The 23,926-nt window shown below is 38.1% G+C and overlaps 1 protein-coding gene across 1 annotated transcript; it reads right to left on the minus strand.

Annotated features, from left to right (window-relative positions):
- Positions 1-164: 164 nt before the first annotated feature.
- LOC106053480 (uncharacterized) lies at positions 165-23,293 on the minus strand. Its single transcript, XM_056012018.1, has 11 exons — positions 23,154-23,293; positions 21,632-21,841; positions 21,208-21,404; positions 19,538-19,736; positions 18,116-18,286; positions 16,274-16,418; positions 11,076-11,088; positions 9,504-9,665; positions 5,939-6,140; positions 4,971-5,141; positions 165-522 (listed from the first exon to the last, which is right to left on the minus strand). The coding sequence occupies exons 3-11, from the start codon at positions 21,364-21,366 to the stop codon at positions 377-379; spliced, it is 1,368 nt and encodes a 455-aa protein (XP_055867993.1). The 5' UTR covers positions 21,367-21,404; positions 21,632-21,841; positions 23,154-23,293; the 3' UTR covers positions 165-376.
- Positions 23,294-23,926: the final 633 nt, after the last annotated feature.

Raw genomic sequence — 23,926 nt, forward strand, 5'->3', positions numbered from 1 at the left:
TTCTTTGGTGTATTTTACTATAATGGCAAAGATGTCAATAGTGTTGTCAATAAACAGTGTTTATTTAGCAGTGTGCAAATATTTCTCTAAATATCATTCCATTTAATGGCAAAGCATTACATTTCAAAAGTCAACATTGTACAACAGCTGCCAACTTCAAAATATATTTTGTTTTGAAAACATTTTATTGCTGTAACAATGTTGATCGTAAACAAAATGACAGATGGAAAAAGTCATATTACAATACAAATATTACTGATGTTCCAGTCAGCTCTATAATGTACAGCTGAGACCCAAATGCACTATAATATGCAGAAAATACCAGCATTTAGTTTTTTTTCATTTGGAAGTTCACAGGATAGATGTGTTGTTGTTTTCAGTAGGGATGTCCTACACAGAGAAATTTTTTATAATGAGCTTGCTGAGCTATATTGTTTAACATGAACTTGGCAAGATCCTGTCTACAGATTTGAGGTTGTATATCCCAACAGAACTGACCATCTCTAGCTATGATTTGGAGACCTAAAGACAAAATTTAAAAAATAACAAGCTTAATTGTATAACACACAAGTATTAATGTATTTATTTAAAGCTTAGGAAAATGTGCCAAAGTATATTTCATCTGAACTATTGTTAGACGCGGTGGCTGAGTGGTAAAGTTCTTAGCTTCTGAACAGAGAGGTCCCAGATTAAAATCCTGGTGAAGACTAGGATTTTTAATTTCAGGATGTTTATGGCGCGTCTAAGTCCACCCAACTTCAATGCCACAAGTCTGGGAAAAGAAACAGATGATCTTTACATCATCTACCCATTAGATCACAAGGTCTGAAAGGGTTAACTTTAATTTTACTTGTCACACCAAAAGAAGTGTTGGATACAATTGTAGAGCACATTGCTTTGAATAGTTGTCTATGCTTGATTTTCCATAAAACCAGTTTAGTATTTTTCATATAAATTTTAAATTTCACAATGCATAAATATTGAGACTCTTCTATAAATATATATATGTAATATTTTATTTACTATTTGCATTTAAAATGTATAAATCAGCAATATATCACTTCTAATTATACTGTGTAGATCAGGAATGCAGTGGAATGTGCACAAATTAAAGTGATAGGGAACTGGAAGTGATTACAAATTAAAAGAGCTGGAATTACAAGGAAACTAACTAAATAGGGAGCGTTACTGGTTACTTCCCTTGATAGTGAAGTCTTGGAAGGTGATGGTCTATTGTATGTGAAAACTGGCCCACAGGTTGCTGAGGAAAAGAGAACAACGCTGGCAGAATAAAAACGCCAGAGAAGAAAAGCAAGGCCAATGACACTAGCTCCAGCTGGAATAACCTGCCCAGTGTGCAGCCGAACATTCCGGGCTCACATAGGTCTCACCAGCCACACGAGGAGGCATAAAACCCAAGTGCAAAGCCCTCAGCCCCCTGGATGACAAAGTGGTCTTCATTGAACCGCAATGGACGAACTATATATATATATATTGTATTTTATATTAACTGATGGTTCTGCAATATCACTGATGAAGTTTCACAGGAATCTATATATTTACAAGGGCCCCTGACTGATTCACCACTCATCATTAATTATCCATCCCACTTTGGATGAATGAAAAAAAAAATGAAAATTTAACCTGTTATTCTTTACCTTGTGTTTAGAATAACTTTCAAGATCATAACAACAGTGGTTAAGTTTCCCCAAAACAAACTTTTTTTTCACAAATTTGATGCAAAGTATAGAGTTTTTGCAGCTATTAATTTACTTATGTTTCATTTGATACATTGTAGGCCTAGTTCATCATTGTAAGCTTTTGTCCTCCTTGCAAGGCTTTGTCCTCATTTTTAAAGCTTCTTCACTCTATCTCTCCGTAATTATTTACCACATTCTGGTGTAATCAACGCTGGCATCGTCAGTTAGGAGAGAAAGAGTTAATCCTTTTTGTCCTCTTCTTGGCCTACATGTGTCTGGTAAGTCTCTTAAGTCCCTACCCAGACAATGTCACGCTTATACATGATGTCTCACACCATGATACACCACACACACTTAGCGATACTAAAGATTGATTCTTCTTCCTTACCCAGACAATGTCACGCTCATACATGATGTCTCACACCATGATACACCACACACACTTAGCGATACTAAAGATTGATTCTTCTTCCTTACCCAGACAATGTCACGCTCATACATGATGTCTCACACCATGATACACCACACACACTTAGCGATACTAAAGATTGATTCTTCTTCCTTACCCAGACAATGTCACGCTCATACATGATGTCTCACACCATGATACACCACACACACTTAGCGATACTAAAGATTGATTCTTCTTCCTTGTTCTCATGTTAGAGTGCACAGATGACTAGACCAATATATGAGATGAACTGCGTAGTGGTTTCCAAATCAGGGAGCTCTCCATAGAGTTTTCTTTCTATTGGGGTGATTTGGGGCCAGTGTCTTATACGGGCCTCTTGGTAAAGAATGCAGTTTTGAATGACATGATCAGCATTCTCTGGTGACACTCCACATGGGCAGATTTTACTGGTTCCAATTTTGAGTTTCGGAATATACTTTGTCTCATTTTGTTGTGTCCGGTTGATCTTTCTTGTGATTCCGATGAGAGCTTGTTCATTTCTCATTCATTTTATTCACTATTAGTTTCTTCATTTCTTCTGGATAGAGTGCAATGCTTAATTGTGTGTGTGATTGATTGATAGCAACACATTGAAGGATTGGTGAATACCACAGACAAGCTCCAGGCATTCACCGACAAATGCTTACGACTTAAAATGGATATTAGGCTACATGGCTGAACAAAAACTCAAAAACTACAATCTTCAGACAACCCAGCAAACACCAACAGAGCAGTGAATCAAAAGACGCAAATGATCTTATAGTATCAAAATGTGCTGCAGTTAGAGTCTTTTAACTTGTGATAAGTTTGTACTGCCGTACCTAAGTGCATCTTATTCAAGGGTTAGTACGGATACACTCAAACAGCAGCCAGACAAAAACACTACACCGCGCGTAACTGACTTTGAATGAACCTTTTTTTTTAGCGCCCCCGAAAGGGGAAAAGACACTATTAGTTTTGTGTGGAATGTCTGTCCGTCCGTCCCGTTTAGATCTCGTAAACTAGAAAAGATAGTGAAAATCCGACATCGTAATATTTTAGACCATTCAAAGTTCTGACGCAACGGCTACTTTTTTTTCTTTTCTGAAAACGATAATCTTATCACTTATGCAAGCAAGTTGTTTTTTTTTTTTCATAAAAATACAACACTTTTACAACTATTCACTATTAATAGTAACAAACACGGGAGGCTCTTTAATAGTAATACTCTTTTGAGTTAATTAAATAGTACTTTACATTTATCGTCAAGAGAACAGCTTGTCGATTTAATTAAATAGTACTTTACATTTATCTTCAAAGGACCAGCTTGTCCAAACGTTGTTTTAGCTTTAAGCTCAATAGGTAAATTAAATATAAAGAAATAAGACAGTGCACTGATCAAGGCTGGAACCAGTGACCCTTCCATAAACAAATTCGTCTAGAAGCAACCATTAGATCAGTGTTTCCCAAACTATGTTCCGCGGAACCCTAGTGCTCTGCAAGGCCTGGATTGGTGTTTCACGAACTTCTGGATTAATTAATTAGTACGCCCCCCATCAATAAATCTTTAAAAAAAAAAAAAAAAAAAGCAAAGTGTTCCGTTAAATACTCAGAATTAGCGAAAAAAAATTTGAAAAACACGGCTTTTTCTTTAAAAAAAAATTCTTTCTGATCTGTTGCATTCACAAGCATGCAGTTTCCACCTAGGGATCAACGGTCACATGACCGGCCCCACCTCGCCACACCGGTCTTCACCAACAATGTTAACAAAGCCGACACCTGCCTTTACAGGTCTATATATAACATGAATGCATCATCCATTGTTCCAGCACATGACTTCACATTTGTATTTAATAAATAAAATGAAATGGACTTGTATAATGTGTCAAAACGATCATGGCGTCTAAGCGCGTATTCAAACGACCACGGCGCCAAAACTGCGTAGTCAAATCGGCCACGGCGCCAAAACAGCGTAGTCAAATCGGCCACGGCGCCAAAACGGCGTTCTCCAAAATGTCCTGCTTCGGCCCTCTTGTCATGTTGCTTTAGCGGGAATTCCCGCCCTCGACTCAAATGTTTGTATTCAGTAAATGAGCTGAATGAATAAAAAAAGACACATATGAACATTTTGCTACTTAGTTGGTAGACTGTTAGTAGAAAAACTACATTGTGCTAAGCTCACTGGGAAGACTCCTTGCAATATTGAAGAATTGCTTACTTATATCCTCCCGCGCGTTGGGCGTCAAGCTGTCTCCATAAAGATCTGTCCCTGGCAAAGTTATCTCTAAAATAAAACCCTCTAGCATGGCATCAAATATATAAAGGTTCAAGACCTTTGTTAACAGTTGCCTACGCCGGATATTAGGAATTAGGTGGCCAGAAAAGATAACTACTATCGATTTGTGGGAGAGAACAAGACAAAAGCCCATAGCCCAAGACATCACAAAACGAAAATGGAGCTGGATAGGACACACCCTGCGAAAACCAGCTACCAATGTTGCAAGGCAGGCACTTGACCCACAAGGAAAGAGGAAAGTAGGCAGACCCAAGCAAACCTGGAAGAGGTCAGTCATCAGTGAAGCTGAGGGTACTGGAATGAATGGGAGCAGATGAAGAAAGCTGCTCAGAACCGAGTTCGGTGGAGAGGTGTGGTTGCGGCCCCAGCTTACCTGGGAGTGCACAGGATTAAGTCAAGTAAGTCACTTATATCCTCCCGCGCGTTGGGCGTCAAGCTGTCTCCATAAAAATCTGTCACTGGCAAAATTATCTCTAAAAAAAAAAACCTCTAGCATGGCATCAAGGACTAACTAACACAGTTTGAATAAGTGTTGTGCGTTTACCCTGGGATGGTGAGTTTGTCAAATGAAAAGGTTTGACCACAGTGTAGTGAAGATCACGGCCATGCTCGTCCAGGTAGTATTCACATTCGCTCATGTCCTCGAAAATATCCTTCATAAAAAACAAAAATGTTTTCACAGCCCACTTCCACAAATAGGGCACTTTGCGATCCTCTGTGGACAAATGTTGTGTAAGCGTAGCAGTTCATTGTGTAGTTTTTATTAAGGCAGATTCACAACGCCGGGTCATCTACGTAAACATATAGTTTGTATATACCGTCACTTTTTTTTAATTAGATGTCAGTCACAAATAAAATTGAGTAAATGTGTTTGATATTTTCAAATTTACTTAATTTTTAACTTTGTCAAAACAGAAAATAATTTTAACAGATCTAAGGTGTAATGTTTTGGTTATTATTATTAATGTTTTTTTTTTTTTTGCATAGAGCGTTATCTAATGCTGAACATAAAATATGATTAGTGTGCAATCTCATTTGGTCGAATCTCCTTTGTCACCTAACATATGATAAGTGTACAATCTCATTTGGTCCAATTTCTTTTGTGAACATGTTTGTAAAATGTTTTACATGTTTCTGATGTTCCTTCATTGTCCAAACCTCCCGCAGGACGACTGGGGATGGAACGGGCAGGGTTTGAACCCTGAACCATCGATAAGTCTGAATGACAGTCCAGCGAGGGAGAAGGCTATCTGAAAAGAAGGTTTTCACTGTACCCTTAAACGCGTATCAAATCTTGAATAAGAAAATCCCTAGTCAGGATTCAACCCCCATTAGCTTAAGCTAATTTTTTTTCATATTTTTATGATAAGAAAAACAGGATATTTCTCCAATCGTTTATAAATTTTAAAAAAAATATTTAGTAATCTTGCTAAGATGTTGTTATAAAATATTTTGTCCATTGTTTAATTCCAAGTTAATTGACTGTCAAAACGTAGTCTTCTCCATACTAACCTCGAACTGACCAAGATGTGATGAGAATGAATCTCTTGACTCCTTTTGCCCTCATGGCTTTCACCACTGCCTCACAGCTCTTGGAGTACACATTGCAAGGGGTTATTAGTTTAGGCATAACTTCCACGCCTGAGAGAACCGCTTTACAGCCTTGTAAGTGCTGGGCAATGCTTTCGGGGTCGAAGATATCAGCTTCAAAAACCTTAACAAGCAAAATATTTTTTTTTAAAACCTTATCTAAGGGAAAGAACTCCACACATCTATATCTCTCAGTAATGTAGAAGTTTTTTCCCTTTCTCGATATCAACCAAAATAGTTATTTACCAATAATTAATTGATTAATGGGTTAATTTTTAAAAAAGGACTTGTTTTGTCAGGTACATTAAATAATTGTTTATAGCTTCCACTTGATCCGTGAAAGGAAGTGGTAGAAATATCTTATGCAAACGTACGGCGGGAAAAGTATAAATAGGTTATCTTTTCGGTGCATAGTGAGAACAGGGGGAAAGAGTTGATAAACAATATCATTTAGAAGTTTAATAATACCTTAGTTTTACACTTGTTTTAAAATACTGTTAATGTGGAGGAATCACCTGACTCTCATCCATTTACATGCCTCAAAACGAATAGACTACTGAAGAAAAGTTGATAACCAAACCAACAGTCCCGCATTCTTAAATATTCCCAATCGTAGCTAAAGTTTTTTTTTTTTATTAAGTTGGTAACGGTGAAGTTTTATTTAGTGTGACAGACATTGTTTAGTTTATCCTGAAAATCTCGAATAGTATATACTAAAGCTTGTCTTGAGTTCGAACATTAATGAGGAATGCAATATTTTCCGTGGCTACGCAGCCCCAGCTGCGACCTACATATTTTGTCACATCTAGCCCAGGCATAACCATTGTCCGCCGGTGGTCGATTTAGATTTTTTTTTCGCCGTCTACGTCTGTTCTCGGCAGCGGATTTTCTTTTGGTCACAAATGTGTATACCGCGGCCTTTGTAAGTGACCTGCAGCTGTCTCGTTCTTAAGCCGCCTGCAACCAGGTGCTCTATTCTATGTCTGCGTAGCCACGGGAAATACAGCATTCTTCATTAATCTTCGGACTCTAAGACAAGCTTTATCATTATTATATATGTATACATTTTCGGTCTAATACAAAGGCCTATCTGGAAGAGTATATTCCAGGCACTGAGGTGGAAGCGTCCATGAGAAGAAATGGAAACGCTAACTACAACCTGTTCGTCGACTTTCACTTAACAAAGTAGGCTACATTGCACTGCGCATGATGAGAATGAAAGAATGGCTCGATAAAATCTTGTTCTATTCGCCACTCTCATCTTCACTGTGATGTCGGCCTTCTCATGGTTAATGTGGCATTACCATGGAAGAAAACATACCATGAATATGAGGGAAATCCTTGTGGGGCTCGACCCGGGTCCGGATAAGTGGAACCGGGTTATGGCTTAAGGAACTGTGGCCCCACGAAATAGATGTGACTAAATGATCATCAAATTGATGGGCTGAACATGCTCTTAGCCCTGGCCTTTACTTTTGTCATAGAGTTAGTTTGTCACAGTCTAAGTTGACATTGCATGATTTAATATTCACGTCATGTTAAGAGCTTAAAAGACATGTGGAATCCTGATGTAGGAAACAGGAAGTAGAATGAATAAAGTTGACTTTGTCAGTCAAGTGGTATTCTTTGGACCGGGTGGTCAAGTAATATTTTAGTCCGCAACGGACAGTAGCGACTTATAAAAGTCTGTAGTAATTTCAGTTAGATAGTAACTTGTGGGCAGTTGTTGCCAGTGGTCTTTTGAGACATGTATTAGTTAATCTGTATTATTCTGTACAGTGTTACCCGCTGAGATGCGGACGTGATTTGTAATCTAGAGAGTTTAACGTGTTGGATATATTTGATACCGCTGTTATGCGGATAAGATTGTTTATTATATCTTGACTTGTAGCACTAACAAGGAGTGCAGTATTATTATGTTGTAAAATAAACTTTATATTTGTCTGCTAAAACGGACTTAAGTCAGTTTGTAGTTTCTATAATTGCCATGTGTCAAGAGTACTCCAAGAAGCACGAACACAGCATTCCACGACATTCGCATTCTTCAACATTACACCATTTAACATCATTTACATAGTTTTACAAGCCATTACCCTTGCAAAACCGGTACACCCTTTTCAAAAAGAGCACTGTTCCAGAAAATGGTACTTTAAGTAAAAAGTTAAATATAATACACACATCCACAGGCACTGGTTTAAAAAATGTTAAAAACACATTTACTTAGACTTATATTCTCCCGCGCCGATTGGCGCATTGGGCGGTTAGCTGTATCCACAAAAATCTGTCACTGGCGATGTCTAAAGCCTCTTCCCCTCTACTGCTCTGAGGTCCTCCATGAAATTGCGGCGCCAAGTTATACGAGGACGTCCTTGTTTGCGCGCTTTTCTCGTATTGGCCTCCATATCATCGCAACTCTAAGCATGCGTATCTCATTAGTCGAAGATCATGTCCCGCAAAAACGCACGCGACGCTCTGTCACAACCTCACTAAGTGGTCGACTCACAGTTGGGCATAGGATTTCCTTGTTTGAGACCCGATCTCTATAACTGACATCTTAAATCCGTCTTTAAAACACATGAAGCAAAGTAAAAATTTGTCTCACCCCCCCCTTCTCATTAGAATTTTCGAGAAAATGTAATGGAGGGGGGGGGGGGAATAACAGATACTAGGGGGTCAAGGGGGTGGGTGTGGGTGATAAAAAGTAATATGGGAGTGTCAACAGGTACTAGAGGGCTGTTAACAGTTATTACTGTGTACAAAACTATATACTAGGAGGGTGTTTACTCGTAGAAGAGCTTTGTTAACAGGTAAAGGGCGGTGTTAGCAGGTCCTGAGGTGGATTAACATATACTAGGACGGTATTAGCAGGTCCTGAGGGGATTAACATATACTAGGACAATGTTAACGGGTACTACAGTGGTGTTAACATATACTAGGGGGTGTTAGCAGGTACTAGGTGGTGTTAACATATACTAGGGGGTGTTACCAGGTACTAGGTGGTGTTAACATATACTAGGGGGTGTTAGCAGGTACTAGGTGGTGTTAACATATACTAGGGGGTGTTACCAGGTACTAGGTGGTGTTAACATATACTAGGGGAGTGTTAACAGGTACTAGGTGGTGTTAACATATACTAGGGGAGTGTTACCAGGTAGGCCTACTAGGTGGTATTAACATATACTAGGGGAGTGTTAACAGGTACTAGGTGGTGTTAACATATACTAGGGGAGTGTTAACAGGTACTAGGTGGTGTTAACATACACTAGGGGAGTGTTAACAGGTACTAGGTGGTGTTAACATACACTAGGGGAGTGTTACCAGGTACTAGGTGGTGTTAACATATACTAGGGGAGTGTTAACAGGTACTAGGTGGTGTTAACATACACTAGGGGAGTGTTACCAGGTACTAGGTGGTGTTAACATACACTAGGGGAGTGTTACCAGGTACTAGGTGGTGTTAACAGCTATTACTATGTACGAAACTTACTTGTAATCTCGGATTCAAAACTGTTATTTTCTCTGGATTCCTCGCCAGTGCTATCACCTCATAGCCCCTGGTCAAAGCTTCTGTAATGATAAGGAGCCCCATCGGGCTAGTGGCCCCAATGACCAAAATCTTCATTCGGGTCCGAGATACTTCTTCCATTTCCTAATATTCCGAGAGAAAACAAAGCATATTAGTAAAACCTAGACAGAATTTGTATTACTGGTAAGGACTTCCTTAACCTTGGTGTTTTGAAGGATAGTCTAATTGCAACTCTGATTATAATATATGAAATCATCCTATATAGGCGGCATTAATAAGCCTACTAGATTCTTGAATGGCCAATGTTTCTCGTCTATTGATAATGAATATTTAGATCTGAGTTTATGTCATCTACTAAATTTATATTGTAACATAAATAACAAAATATAGTACAATTAAATATACATACCATTAAATATACATACCATTAAATATACATACCATTAAATATACATACCATTTTAAGCATAAACGGGACTTGTGTCAATATTGATTATGAGATATAGCATAGAACTCTTTAACAGTAAAAATGTCACAGATGACGGAAGGGAAGTAATAGAGATATATAGATTCAGTACGTGAGAGTAGTGCTTTTGGGGTCACTTATATGATGGTTGTACTCTGTGTTTTAGCTGCACCTATAGAAGCCGAACACATTAGGTTCTTCATGGCTGCTCAGATGTCTCCTCAGATGTTTGGGCGAAATAGTACCCGCTGTAGAAGTTACATATTCCACACAAAATGTGTTGCCCTGTGTGGCCCCTGTAAGATAATATTGAGAAAGTGATTGGAAATTGTTCATTAAAGACTTTTTAAATATCCTGCTATAATCTTTTTTAATAGCCCCTAGTAAGAACAAATAAGATTAATTAAATTTTCTGATTTTGAAAGCAACTTCCCACCCGATGTTCTAGTAGGTACAAAACGTAATATAGATTAAACAGGAAAGATTCTAAAAATTAATCTAGCAAATCTATTAGTAGGCTATATTTAACCAGACTTTAATTATAATTTAATCAATGTAGATTTCAACTAAATCTAAAGATTTTTTATCTATAAAGCATGGTACATCTGTTCCCTGAGAACACCTCCAAGCCTCAGCGTGGTATCTGGGTGGTAACGTTCGTGGGAGGCCGATTGAAAATCTAAACAGAACTTCCGGTGGGGCGCCATGTTTATTGCAGGAGCCACACACAGGTCCTAAAAGAAGCCATTTTCCCCATTGGCGCACACTTTCACGGCTGCTTCGGTATAAAAAAAAAGAAGGAAAATGAAATAGTTTCTGTCTTTACACTTTTTTCAGCCTCACTCCCTCGACTTGAAATTCTTAAATTGCAGAGGCCTTGAAAACATGTTTTACGATTTAAATTTGCATCTGTTTGGACTTGGAACCAGCCTTTCCAGGCCAGTGGAAATGTATCTTATTATCTGCCCTGTCTCTCTCGACGACAATCAATAATCTGGTAGATCTACCGTCGATTTGAAGTTCTAGATTTGGTTATGATTCATTGATTAGATATAAAGTTCAGCTACCTTAACTGAATAACTGATTAAATTATATATAATGTAATTTTAGATAGAAGCTTGATTAGATCTAGATCCTTATCCCGCTTTAAAAAAATGACACAAGATCTAGATCTAAACAAGATTATAGATCTAATTAGATCTCTAAACCTAGACTGGATTCCAAAAAAGATCAAAGCAGCCAATCATTAACTTCATAAAAAATTTACATTTATTGTAAAAGATGTTAGTTTACGTTAAGAGGCCATTATCCACAATGTTGATGTCTGGTCAGTATAGGTTCGTAAATCTATTTCCACCACATGAAACCATCAAAACTTGGAGCGACATGCAATAAAACAATCATAAACATTTCAAATTATTTTTGGCTCATTGGAAAATAAGGGTTGCTGTGACAGTTCGTGTAAAAATCCTTTTACTTTTTCCGGTCAGAGGCTGATCTTAGCAGAGAGGCTGGTCTTAGCAGAGAGGCTGTTCTTAGCAGAGAGGCTGGTCAATTCTTTTACGTTGTCCAGCCAGCTTGTCTTTGAACGACGCTTCCTTCAATCCCCCTCTGCGGTACCTTGAAAAATGACTTTAGACAGTGAGCCAGTCTTACAAAATGACCGAAACAGCTCAGCTTTCGTCCCTTTAAAGAAATGAGGAATCACTCCCTTTTGCCAGCCAGCCAGAGTAAAAGTTAAATTACAAACTTAGTTATCTTTTCCAGGTATCTGATACCGTAGAGATGTCCATTTATGGTTCGAGATAATCCCCATCCCTTTATGAACCATGTGACCCGGGAGAGAATTTTGTCCCGTGGCCAGCAGGAGGAATAGGCTCTTCACCAACCCCTCTGTTAGGAGTCCCTTCCCCCCCCCCCCAGCAACTAGATGATCATTTAATCACATCCGTTTGGTCATGAGACACGGCCCCTTAAGCCAACGCCATGGGTTCCTCCTCCCATACGAGGCCGGGGGGGGGGGGCTCCATATGCCTATATAGCTACCAGCATTGGCGAAGAGGGGGCGTTGGGGTGTGCGGTTAAGCGCTTGGCTTCCGAACCAGGGGTCCTGGGTTCTAATCTCTGTGTAAACTAGGTTTTTGAATTTCAGGATTTTCAGGGCGCCCCTGATTCCACCCAAATCTAAGACCACCTGACTTTAGTTGGCTAATGTAAAGGCGCCCTGCTCGTTAACCGTTGGCCAAAGAAACAGATAACCTTAACATCATCTGCCCTATAGATTGCAAGGTCTGAAAGGAGGACTTTACTTTGGCGAAGAGGGATCACTTTTTAGACATAAGCACCTCACTAGCTGAGTGGTTAGTATGTCGGCTAGAGAGCTATGAGTTCGAATTAAGGTCTTTCTCCCATTTTGTTTTCTGTAAATGCTTCTAAAAACTGATTATGTAAAAATTCACCCAGATGTTTCAAGATGTATATAACTGGATATCTTTAGATTTTCTGTTAAGTATGGTAACATTTTACTAACAATATTTTACTTTCAAAATGGTTTGAAATTTGTTAGGATTTAGAGTTATGAGAAACGTCCGGCCGGGGATGCGGATAGGCTAAGAATGAGAGCGAACACAGTCTGCAGTTGTTGTTTTTTTAAGTTTAACAATTGAGCACTTGGACTTACAGGCAATCACGCGTTACACACAGGATGATGACGTAGAGCACTTGACAGTCTATTTTTGCAGGGTATAATGACTCATTATGACTGCATGCTAGTAGTGAATTCATCTCTAGGATAGATTAGGTAGAATGACTGCATACTAGCAGTGAAGTCATCTCTAGGATAGATTAGGTAGCATGACTGCATGCTAGTAGTGAATTCATCTCTAGGATAGATTAGGTAGAATGACTGCATGCTAGTAGTGAATTCATCTCTAGGATAGATTAGGTAGAATGACTGCATGCTAGCAGTGAAGTCATCTCTAGGATAGATTAGGTAGAATGACTGCATGCTAGTATTGAAGTCATCTCTAGGATAGATTAGGTAGAATGACTGCATGCTAGCAGTGAAGTCATCTCTATGATAGATTAGGTAGAATGACTGCATGCTAGCAGTGAAGTCATCTCTAGGATAGATTAGGTAGAATGACTGCATGCTAGCAGTGAAGTCATCTCTAGGATAGATTAGGTAGCATGACTGCATGCTAGTACTGAAGTCATTGCTAGTGGTACAAAGTTATTTGCTATTTTATCCTCCCTCAGTTGTAAAAGGAAGTCTATCAAGTAAATGAAATCTGCTATGTTCCTTGTTTCATTTCGCGTAGATTTGAAAGTAGTCCTATTTGTAAAACATATATACAGCATCCAGTACTATAATCAAAGGACATGACACATTATTTGATGTGAGAACACTTTATTTTTCTACAGAATGTGGGTACATACTTTGATCAAACAAGATGTTGAATATCAGGTGACCGAGCCTCGCTCGGATGAATAATTTGTTAAGGAAGGATATTTACCCGAAGTTATTTTGGGAATATTGTTGTAATTACGAAAATGAACTATCGGGTAAAGACTATCAATCCGAAGAGTTGCTTTTTAGTTCTTTCAGTTCTCAATGTTATTGTACATGGCGATTAGAATAGAAAGTCCCTCCAATAGTAGGCCTATAGAAAACCACAGCTCACGTCTTAACGTTTTACATTGCTTCTTTCATGTAGAACTATTGGGCTATTATAGGCTTGTAAGAAAGTCTTTGCAGTATAACTTCTAAAATGGTTACTTCATGACATTTAATACTGCAATTTAGTATATTTATTATGGCTCTGAGACATGGACACTTTACACAGAAAAAACTAAGACTTCTTGAGTGCTTTCACCAAAGATGCTTGCGCTCCATCATGGACATACGGTGGCAGGACAGCACTACATACAGCGATGTCCTTGCCAACGCCGGTATGGACAGTATAGTGGGACTTCTTATGGTCCGACAGTTGCACTGGGTAGGGCACGTATCCCGTATGGGAGACGAACGAATGCCAAAGGCAGTCTTTTTTTGTGAGCTAAAATGTGGTCGACGTAACAGAGGCGCTCCACGGAAATTCTTCAAAGACCAGCCTAGTCGTCAACTTTCCTTGGCTGACATAGAAGAGAGCACCTGGTTGCATGCGGCCTCAGAACGAGACAGCTGGAGGTCTCTCACGAAGGCCGCGAGATACACATTTGAGACCAAAAGAAAATCTGCTGCCGAGAACAAACGCAGACGGCGAAAAGAAAATCTAAATCGGCCACCTGCGGACAATGGTTATGCTTGCCCTGGATGTGGCAAAATATGTAGGTCACAGTTGGGGCTGCACAGCAAAGGGAAATACTGCATTCCTCACTTATCTTCGGACTCGAATTTCATACCATTTTGCAAGAATATTGCTGTTTGTATTGTGGTCTTTGGTAAAGTTGTTCAAGAAGTCTTAGTTGCTTTCTATAAGTACTCATGTCTCAGATTCACATAGAGGGGTTGAGAGAATACTGGTTGACACTGATTTTTGTAGACAGGCGGAGCGATTTATTTCGCCACACTCTCGCTTGGAGGCGTCCAAAAGCACGACTATCCATGATCACATATCAACCTCTCTTTAAAGCAATGCGTCAATTGATAAAATGCTTCCCAGATAATGTGAAGTTATCTACCACTTTAAGGGATGTCTATGCGCAGTGATCTTTGGGCTGAGTAGGTTTTATTGGATGACTTTTGTAACATGACTTCTGTTTTACCGAGGTTTATAGGTTAACAAATAAAAAAAAGGCAGCAGCGTGATGAAAATTCGTTGACCGCGAGCTGGATATCATCAGGGCCAGCCCTAGGCCTATGCTGTCACAGTGGTGGACTCCGAAGGTTCAAAAGCCCCGCGCTAATTCTAGGTGTAAATTATTAAATTAAACCATTATAATTTATAATAGGGTTCCCGTGGTCTCCTTGTTTTCAAGGAGCTCCTGGAAATCTCCTGAAACTCATAAAAATGTCCTTAAAAAGACAAAATTGTCACTTTGGGGTGTCAATCAATATGGTAAATGCCAATCCTACGCGTGATATAAAAAAACGGCATCGTCAGCTTTCATTTAATAAAAATGTAATGCAAATACGAATTTATTTTCTAATACAAAATCTTTATTTTCACTTATTATCTTTATCTCTACCCTTACTGGTCCGCGCGCAATTCTCACATTTCACATAGGGCCCCGCAAATGTTAGGGCCGGCCCTGATTGTGCAAGTAAGGCATAGATATGCTGTGTTATGACCATTTCCTATGTTTTGGTATTGGACAGCAGACTTCGAAGCTTAAACACATTGCAATAATTCACCAGCAAAATAATAACAAAGTAAAAGCTACCTACGGGTGTAAGCAATTAAAGTGTAAACAACTTATAAAGCCTTTAAAACACAATAACTAATCTTACATTAAGATATTTAATTTCATTATTTTTCTTCCATAAATTCCTAATGGATCAATGTACAATAAGATGGTGCGCAAATGTTTAATTACGCCAATTGAATCATTAAAACTTTTTCTTGTTTGCGAAGAAAAGTCTAAGTGTACTGCTGTGAGGCTAGTGACGTAAGCGGTGTCAAGTTTTTTTTCCCATTGACGTCATACAGAAAATTTCATTCATAAAACATTCTAGCCAAAATAAAATTTTCGATAATGAGCCATTTTCAAACCGATATAACGGTCGACCTCGAGTTTTCCCGATGTGGCCAGTGAGTTGAGAATTTTTTTCTCACTATTATGCACATACCGTGAACTTTTAAAGAAAATCGTTAGAGCCGTTTTCGAAATAAAATTTATATATATATATATATATATATATATATATATATATATATATATATATATATATATATATATATATATACATACAAGAATTGCTCGTTTAAGAGTATAGGATTATCATCGAAATTACAGATCACGATGGTCAAATGTAATAAGTCAAATTAAAATGTTCCAGTTAGCAATAGAATGTTCTACTGAGACCCTAGTGTACTATAAAAGAATAAAATAAATAAACCAGCAATTACCTTTTTTTTTCATTTTGATGTTCCAAAGAAAAAATAATAATATCAATAACTTTTGATTGAAACAAAGCGAATAAAAAAGGATGAAAGATATTTTCTTTACAAGGGAGTATTATATCTCAGCATAAAGAAAACAGGAGGTCTAAGTCAGGGCTTATATTAACCTAAGTCTGTGTTTATATTAACATCAGTTTTACTATCTGGAATAACGCACATAGATAAATTTTCTATAATATTCTTTCTGGGCAAGATTATTCAACATAAACTTGGCAAGGTCCTGTCTACCGATCCGATTATCCATGTCTAAAGGAGACTGACTCTCACTGGCTAATATCTGGATACCTAATAAATAGAAAGAATTAAAAAATTTAAATAAAAGGTTAATGAAAAAAAAGTATTAAGGCTTATTGGTATGTTCATTAGGGTCTATATGGAAATCTAGATCTAACTCTTGACCTAAAGTTCTGATTTAGAACTCTTAAGATCAAGTCTAGATCTACTTCTAGATCCATAATCTAGTTGGGATCTACATTATATTTACGTAAAAAAATAAGCAACGATTATTAACTTTAGGCCTAATAACATTGATGATCGCATAATTATCACCATGTTGGCTCTAGATCTAGATAAAGTTTTCAGCCAAATTTGCATTTATTTATTTATTTATTTTTAATTATAGCGGTCAAACTAGAGTTTGCTCCATGTGGCCAACGAGATAGTAATTCTTTTCTCAGCGATAGATCTATGCACCAACTGTTTAATTTTTAGGAAAATCGTTGGAGCCGTTTTTGAGATCAGATTGTCCACCTACCAACCCAGAAAGTGGGAATTGAATAGAGGTATTGTAATAAAAGGTTTATGACATAAGTATAAGCTAAAACGAACTTGTCACAAGAGTTTCATCAGAATGGCAGCTTTAACAAGTAACATAAGCCAAGAAAAACAGTAAAAATACTTGTTTAAAAAAAAAAAGACGAGATCTCCTTTATGTAACTTAGAGCGCGATTGTTTGTCTCTTAAAAACTAATGAAGGTTAGATTTCAAAGCAACGGAAATTCCCGAAAGCGATAGTCCTTTCTAGCAGGGCCGGCCTTAGGGCACTGCAACCTTTGCGGCAGCAGTGGGCCCCACACTTTCATAGGCCCCGCGCTAACAATAATTGTAAATTATTAAATTAATCCATTTTAACTTAACAGGGTTTTCGCTGCCTCCTTATTTTCCAGGAGATCATGGAAATCTCCTGAAATTATTAAAATATCCTGAAAACTCATAAAAATGTCATAAAGAATAGACAAATTTATCATTTTGGGGTGCCATTCAATATGGAAAACGCCAATCTTACCCGCGATTAAAAAAAACGGCAATGTCAGCTTTCATTTAATAAAAATAATAAGGCGAATTTTAACCAAAACTTTATTTACTGTAATATTCAGTGGCATGTAAATATAGATATTCATCTATCTCGATCGCTTTAAAAAATCATAAAGCGACATTTTGCTAGTCGATAGTAAATCTGAAAGGCAGATCTGAATGTTTAACGCCTTATTGTAGATATCTCGTAATTTAATCTGACCGTGATTTTGTACTTAGTAAAGTATGAACAAAGAACAATGACGTAGGCTATTTATCTTAAAAAATGAAATCTTTATTTTCACTATTTTCCTTATCCCTATCCAGACTAGGTCCCGCGCAATCCGTTTCGCATAGGGCCCCGCAATCTGTAGCCCTGCTTTCCAGAACGCGATAGTCGTTTCAAAACCGATGTTGAAAATGGACCTAGGCCTATGTGCTACCTAAAGCTCCAGCCAAATTTAAATTTATTTAATTTTTTACTTTAAAAAATGATGACGGTCAAACTAGAGTTTTCTCTGTGTGGCCAACGAGCTAGTCACTCTTTTCTCAGATCTTTTTCTAATACAGTATCCACCGAAAACAAAATTACACATGTGCCACAGTATCCACCGAAAAAAAATTACACATGTGCTACAGTATCCACCAAAACAAAATTACACATGTGCCACTTAAGTGGTTATATATACCCTCAGACGGCTGGTTTGTGAAATCAAAAAGTTTGACCACAGTAAACTGAATATCACGGCATTGATAGTCCAGATAACGTTCACATATCGCCATGTCTTCGTAAATATGTTTCCTTAAGAACAGAAGTTTATTCATAGCCCACGTCAACCAAGAAGGCAATAATGGATCTTCTGTGGAAAAATATATATCGGTAGTACTTTATTTAATAGTACCATTAATGAAAAATTAGTATGCTTTAAGTGAAATAATCCTATCTTGTATTGTTTTGTTTTTTTTAAAGAAGATGGCAAGCGCAAAGAAAACATAGGAATTATATTCGGTTACTTAAATTTACATAATTTCCAATTTTGACAAAATAGACAATGAGTTCTATGAACTAATTTTATTATTATTATTATTATCTCTTTTGTGTATAAAAATCTTCCATACTAGACCTAGAGCATAAACAGTGTGCTATCTCATCTTGCCCTATCTCTTTACTTAATATGTGAAAGGGTACCGGAGAAAGTTATAAGTTAGAAGAAGGTTTCCATGCTGGCCTTAGACGCTCCGCAAACACAACTCAGCTTGAGTCAAATCACGAAAAAGAAAATCTTTAGTTTAAATCGGGATTGCATTAGAGCTCCCCTCCCCCCCCCCCCAAAGTAAACGGTTTATGCCAAATGGCTACGACGAAGTGGGGCGTCAAAGCAAGCGTGCTGAGGACGCTCTACATTTGTGCGGTAAGGGTATAGTCTCGAGTATAGTCTCCTAGCACAAGTTTACGCCTCGCAAACTTCTCTAGTGGGCTTAGACTCTGTGCAGAACCAAGCAATACGGCTAATCTGTGATACATTTCGGACAACCCCTATTGTTGCTGGCGAGATCATGGCAGATCACTGGCCTTGCATAGGGAACGAGCTGTTTTGTTAGCGTACGAAAAATACAAACAGCTGTAGGACAGCAGCCCACTCAGACGCCTAGTCGACGACTGGATGGGTAGGGGTCGACTCAAAAGGACATCCTTTATGCAGACAGCACTAGGACTGTCCCAAGTGCTTGCCCCTCTCTTCGATAGGAAAACCCTACTTACTCTAACAACTCTAGGCTAACTTTCAAACTCCGCCTCTGACTCTCTCTTTCCCTCTATCTCTCATAGCCCAGTCACCAACTAAATCTTGCACACCCCATCCACCCTTACACAGTTTACGTGGATCTGTTGACCAGGATCTCGTAATCGAAGACTCTAAAATATCTAAATAACAAACTGCGAAAACGCAAACTGTATTTTAATAAACATTTTATTTCAGTGGTTATGATAACCAGTACATTGAATATGTTACGAATCATTCACATTTAAAAACACAATATCACTAGTGGAGTTGTCAAATACGAAGAGAACTTACTGTCAAAAACACAATCTGTATGTCATCAAAACTTACTTTCAATGGTCAAAAACGTGATGACCATTAATCTCTTGATATCTTTTTGTCTCATTGCTTTAACCACAGCCTCGCAGCTCTTGGCGTAAATATTGCACGGGGTTAGCCTAGGCCAAGCTTCAATACCCGAGAGGACTGCTTTACAGCCATCTAAATGCTCAGCGATGTCATCGGGGTTGAAGAAATCAGCTTCAACAACCTTTTAGTAATACAAAAAGTATTTTAAAACTCTGCATGTCTATTTGAGAACCCGTTGCTGCTCTATTATACGCTTGTTTATATATACGATCTTCTCTACCAGGCCTTCTGCAAACACTGCTAAACACAACACAGCACATCTATTACTAGAACTTGACAACAAGAGCTTCAAATACATCGAGAGCCAATTCAACACAATTGGCTACACTAAATTCAAATGCTTTGCTACACTACAGAACTGCCTAACTAATAACTACAAGTCTCTCTAGCTCGTACAGTTACATTTTTGAAGACTCACAAGATACAGCACAGTCCTTCTCTTGCTGTCCTGGACTGGACTGTCCTTTTTAACACGCTCGACCGTGAAGGCTCTTGATCACATGACCACAACACAGGTCATATGACGGTTATTAGCAGTACTGTCCCTTGTCTACCGACAGCCGTTGACCCCTTGACCTGTGTTATTGGCCTGAATCGTGTGTATCAGTAGGCCGCACACACATTAACCCTTTCAGTCCGCCACTGGAGTTACAACAATATTCTGGGCTAAACCAGAGACATATCTGGAAGGATCTTTTCACTGTATAGTCCAGACACATGAAAAGAGATGAATAGGCTAACTTGTAATAAGACTAAAACCCTAAGTGGGTTTTCGCAGTACCGAGTACATTACCCTTGGAAAGGCCAATCTTCATAGAAAGCCTGAACACTGACCTGCGTGCGATCTCTTTAAGGTGTCGGATATAACCGACAACAATCGTCATAGAAAGCTTGAGCACTGACCTGCAACGTCGTAACCACTGGGCATTAGAGCGAGACCTTACGATTAGAGACCAATAGCTCATTTCCACGTCACACGTCAGTACCACGCGGAAACGAGCCATTGGTTTAAACTGCCCAAATGTTACAACGTAGCAGGACAGTGTTGAGGCCTTCTATGACGAATGGTCTGGGCTAGATCCGCCCCCTCAAAAGGGATCGCACACTATGATGACCACTTTCTCACAGTTCATGAGACAGTACCAAAGAGGAATACAGTCAATGAATATGAAGAAATCCATTGTGGGGCTCAGCTCGGGGACGAGGAATCGGACAGCAGCTTATTAAGGAAATGTGACTCCGCGCAACATATGTGACTAAATGATCATCTAATTATAGACCCGGGACTTTACAAATAATGGGGCCTAATTTCTGAACACTGGGAGAAATTCTTTTCTTTTGTCATGGTTCTATGCTATAATAATAAGTCCATGCTCTTCAAAAAAGGTTACTGTCCCAGGAAATGGGATTCATAGCAATATACTCATTCAAAAGTATTTTTTTTTTAAATACAAAAGACACAAAAAAAGGAAATATCTCTTTCTAGTCTTCTTCCCCCCCCCCTTTTTTGATTTCTAGAATTTTCCAATAGATATATACTTTTTTTAGGGGGAGGGGGAAATTGGGGTAATGTTAATTTGTACACAACTTACTTGTAGTCTTGGAGTCAAGCTTATCATTTTTTCTGGATTCCTCACCAATGCTATCACCTCATATCCCCTTGTCAGAGCCTCTGAAATGATAGAGATCCCCATCGGACTAGTGGCCCCAATGACCAAAATCTTCATTCTGGTCCAAGACACTTGCTCCATTGTCTAATGTGTCGAGAGAGAAAATATATCGGCAAAAGCTGGAGAAAGAGATAAGTTTTTTTCTTTACTTGGAAAAACTTTCTTAACATTGATGTTCTGGAGGATATTCAAACTGTACTGCTGATTCTAGTATATAAAACGAGCCGACCTGCGGCGTAGCATACGCCCCCACCCTATGTTTCCCGTTTCTGATACTAAATATTTGGATCTGAGAGTCTGTTGTTCACTAAATTTATATTGTAATAAAATAACAAGAAATACATACCATTAAACAAGAAAAGGACCTCTGTTAATGTTTTGATTGTGAGGCGAAGAATACTATTGGAACTAACAGATGTTTCAAGATTCAGTTTGCAGATTTGAATAATCCTTTTGAGGTCACTTATATGATGGTTGTCACTTTGTGCTTTGTGGGTAGCCCAAGAAGGCAAACACATTTGGTCCTTGATGGTTCCTCGGATGTTTGGACCAAATCCTAATAAATTAAATATTCCACAAGAAATTTGATGTCTGGTGTGAACACGGTAAGATGACATTTAGAAACGGATTAGAAATATTAAATGTGAGTTTAATAATTGTTTAATTTCAAATATATTTAAGCAAATCATTTTCTAATATTGATTTATTCTTAAAATATTCGTATAAATTATATATTATATGGATGTCGACTTTTAAAGCACATTCCTCGTTTCATATGCTAGGACAAATTTGTACAAAGCTCATTCTTCCCTAATGCTATTAGAGCATGGAATGGATTGCCTGAGCCAGCCAGGAAAACCAATGACCTGGCAGAATTTAAGTCATTGGTTAACATGCATGACTAGATTCATATCGCGTAGGACGTAATCATCTTCTTTTTTGAAGTAACGCCTGTATTTTATAAGAAAAGAAGATAAAAACCAACAAGATTATATCACTACAATGATTTTGATATCGATTCCACATTAATTCCCCACTCCAGTACAAAAAATGCACAGACAAATCTAGATAGAATCTTAATAATAACAATAATCAATCTGGTTCTTAACTAAATTTAGTGAGCTAGGATCTGGTAGAACAGGGGTTCTCAACCTGTGGGTCGCGACCCCCTTGGGGGTCGATTGACGATTTGCCAGGGGTCGCCTAAGCCCATCGAAAAAATGAATTGTTTTTGTCTATTCTTTTATTGCTCTGTGTGTGTGCGGAGGGAGGGGGTCGCGGCAGAGTGGGGGGTTGTAAAAAGGGGTCGCCGAGATTAAAAGGTTGAGAACCGCTGTGGTAGAACTGTCCCCTGTCAACAGTGACCATTTGTTAGAGTAGGCCTCAACGATGATCTGTAACGTCACAACCTCTGAGCAGTAGAGACCAATTGCTCATTGTGACGTGGCAATGAACTGTTGGTCTCCACTGCCTACAGGCTGCGACATTGCCGATCAGTGCTAAGGCCTTCTATGTCGATCTGTCACGTGTCAACGCTTTCCAGCTCAGACAATCCAGTTGAAGGTTGTCTTTTCATTGACCTAGATAGACTGCCAAGACTCAAGCGACAATCAATAATCCGGTAGATCTATCTTCGTGCTACAGGTTCTTGATTAGAATATTGTTATCTAAAGCTAAGATCTGCTAGATTAAATTATAAATTTACAATTTAATTTTACCTCTAGTCCCGATTCAAACAATCAAACAAATCGTATCTATCTTATCTTATAAAATATAGACGTTACTTGAAAATGATACAAGATATTGATCTTAAGTTCAAGAACCAGACTACAGTCCAAACAGATCAATGCAGACTATCTTTAACTTACTCAAAATTTATAATTATTTGAAACGATGTTAAATCTATGGATAGAGCTAGATCTATACTGTTCAGAAGTTATAATCTAGATTCCTAAAGTTTATTTTTTACAAAAATAGAGAAAAACAACAACAACAACAAAAACAAACAAACAAACAAAATAATTGCAAAACTTGGAGCGAAATGGCCATAAAACAATCAATACAATCTAAATTATTTTAGTGGCATGGAATTTTAATATACAAATTTAGACCTACATCTAATGCTAATTATTCTTTTCTTCTTTAATGAATGTTTTTGATCTGTGAGATTACAAGAATTATATTATTAGGCCTATATGTGGTCGGAGATTAGCACAATATCATTTCCTATATTGAAATGTTGGCCCGATGTTTGAAAAAGCTTGATTCCATAGATCGGATTGTATCGATTACTGCATTTTCTACTTTTGTTCTGATTTTGTTTTCCTTTAGCAGTCGGCTATGATAATGAATCGTTTTTTTTTTTTAGTTAGCTGAAACACTACCAATGATGTCGACTCTTCGGTCATGGTTTAGTTTTTACAGTTTCCCCTTACTTGGGTTTTAATTCCGCTTTTCTTGTGGTAGCCAGAGATGGTACATTTATATCAGTTGTATTGACATCCTATAGTGATGGTATATTAATATCTGCTGTATTCGACAAATTTGAGATGGTATATTTATATTTGTTTTAATGGCACCCTTGAGATGGTATATTTATATCTGCTGTTTTGACGCCATTGAGATGTATGCTATATTTATA

This window comes from Biomphalaria glabrata, chromosome 15 (genome assembly GCF_947242115.1).
Source record: "Biomphalaria glabrata chromosome 15, xgBioGlab47.1, whole genome shotgun sequence".
NCBI classification, from domain to species: Eukaryota; Metazoa; Mollusca; class Gastropoda; family Planorbidae; genus Biomphalaria; species Biomphalaria glabrata.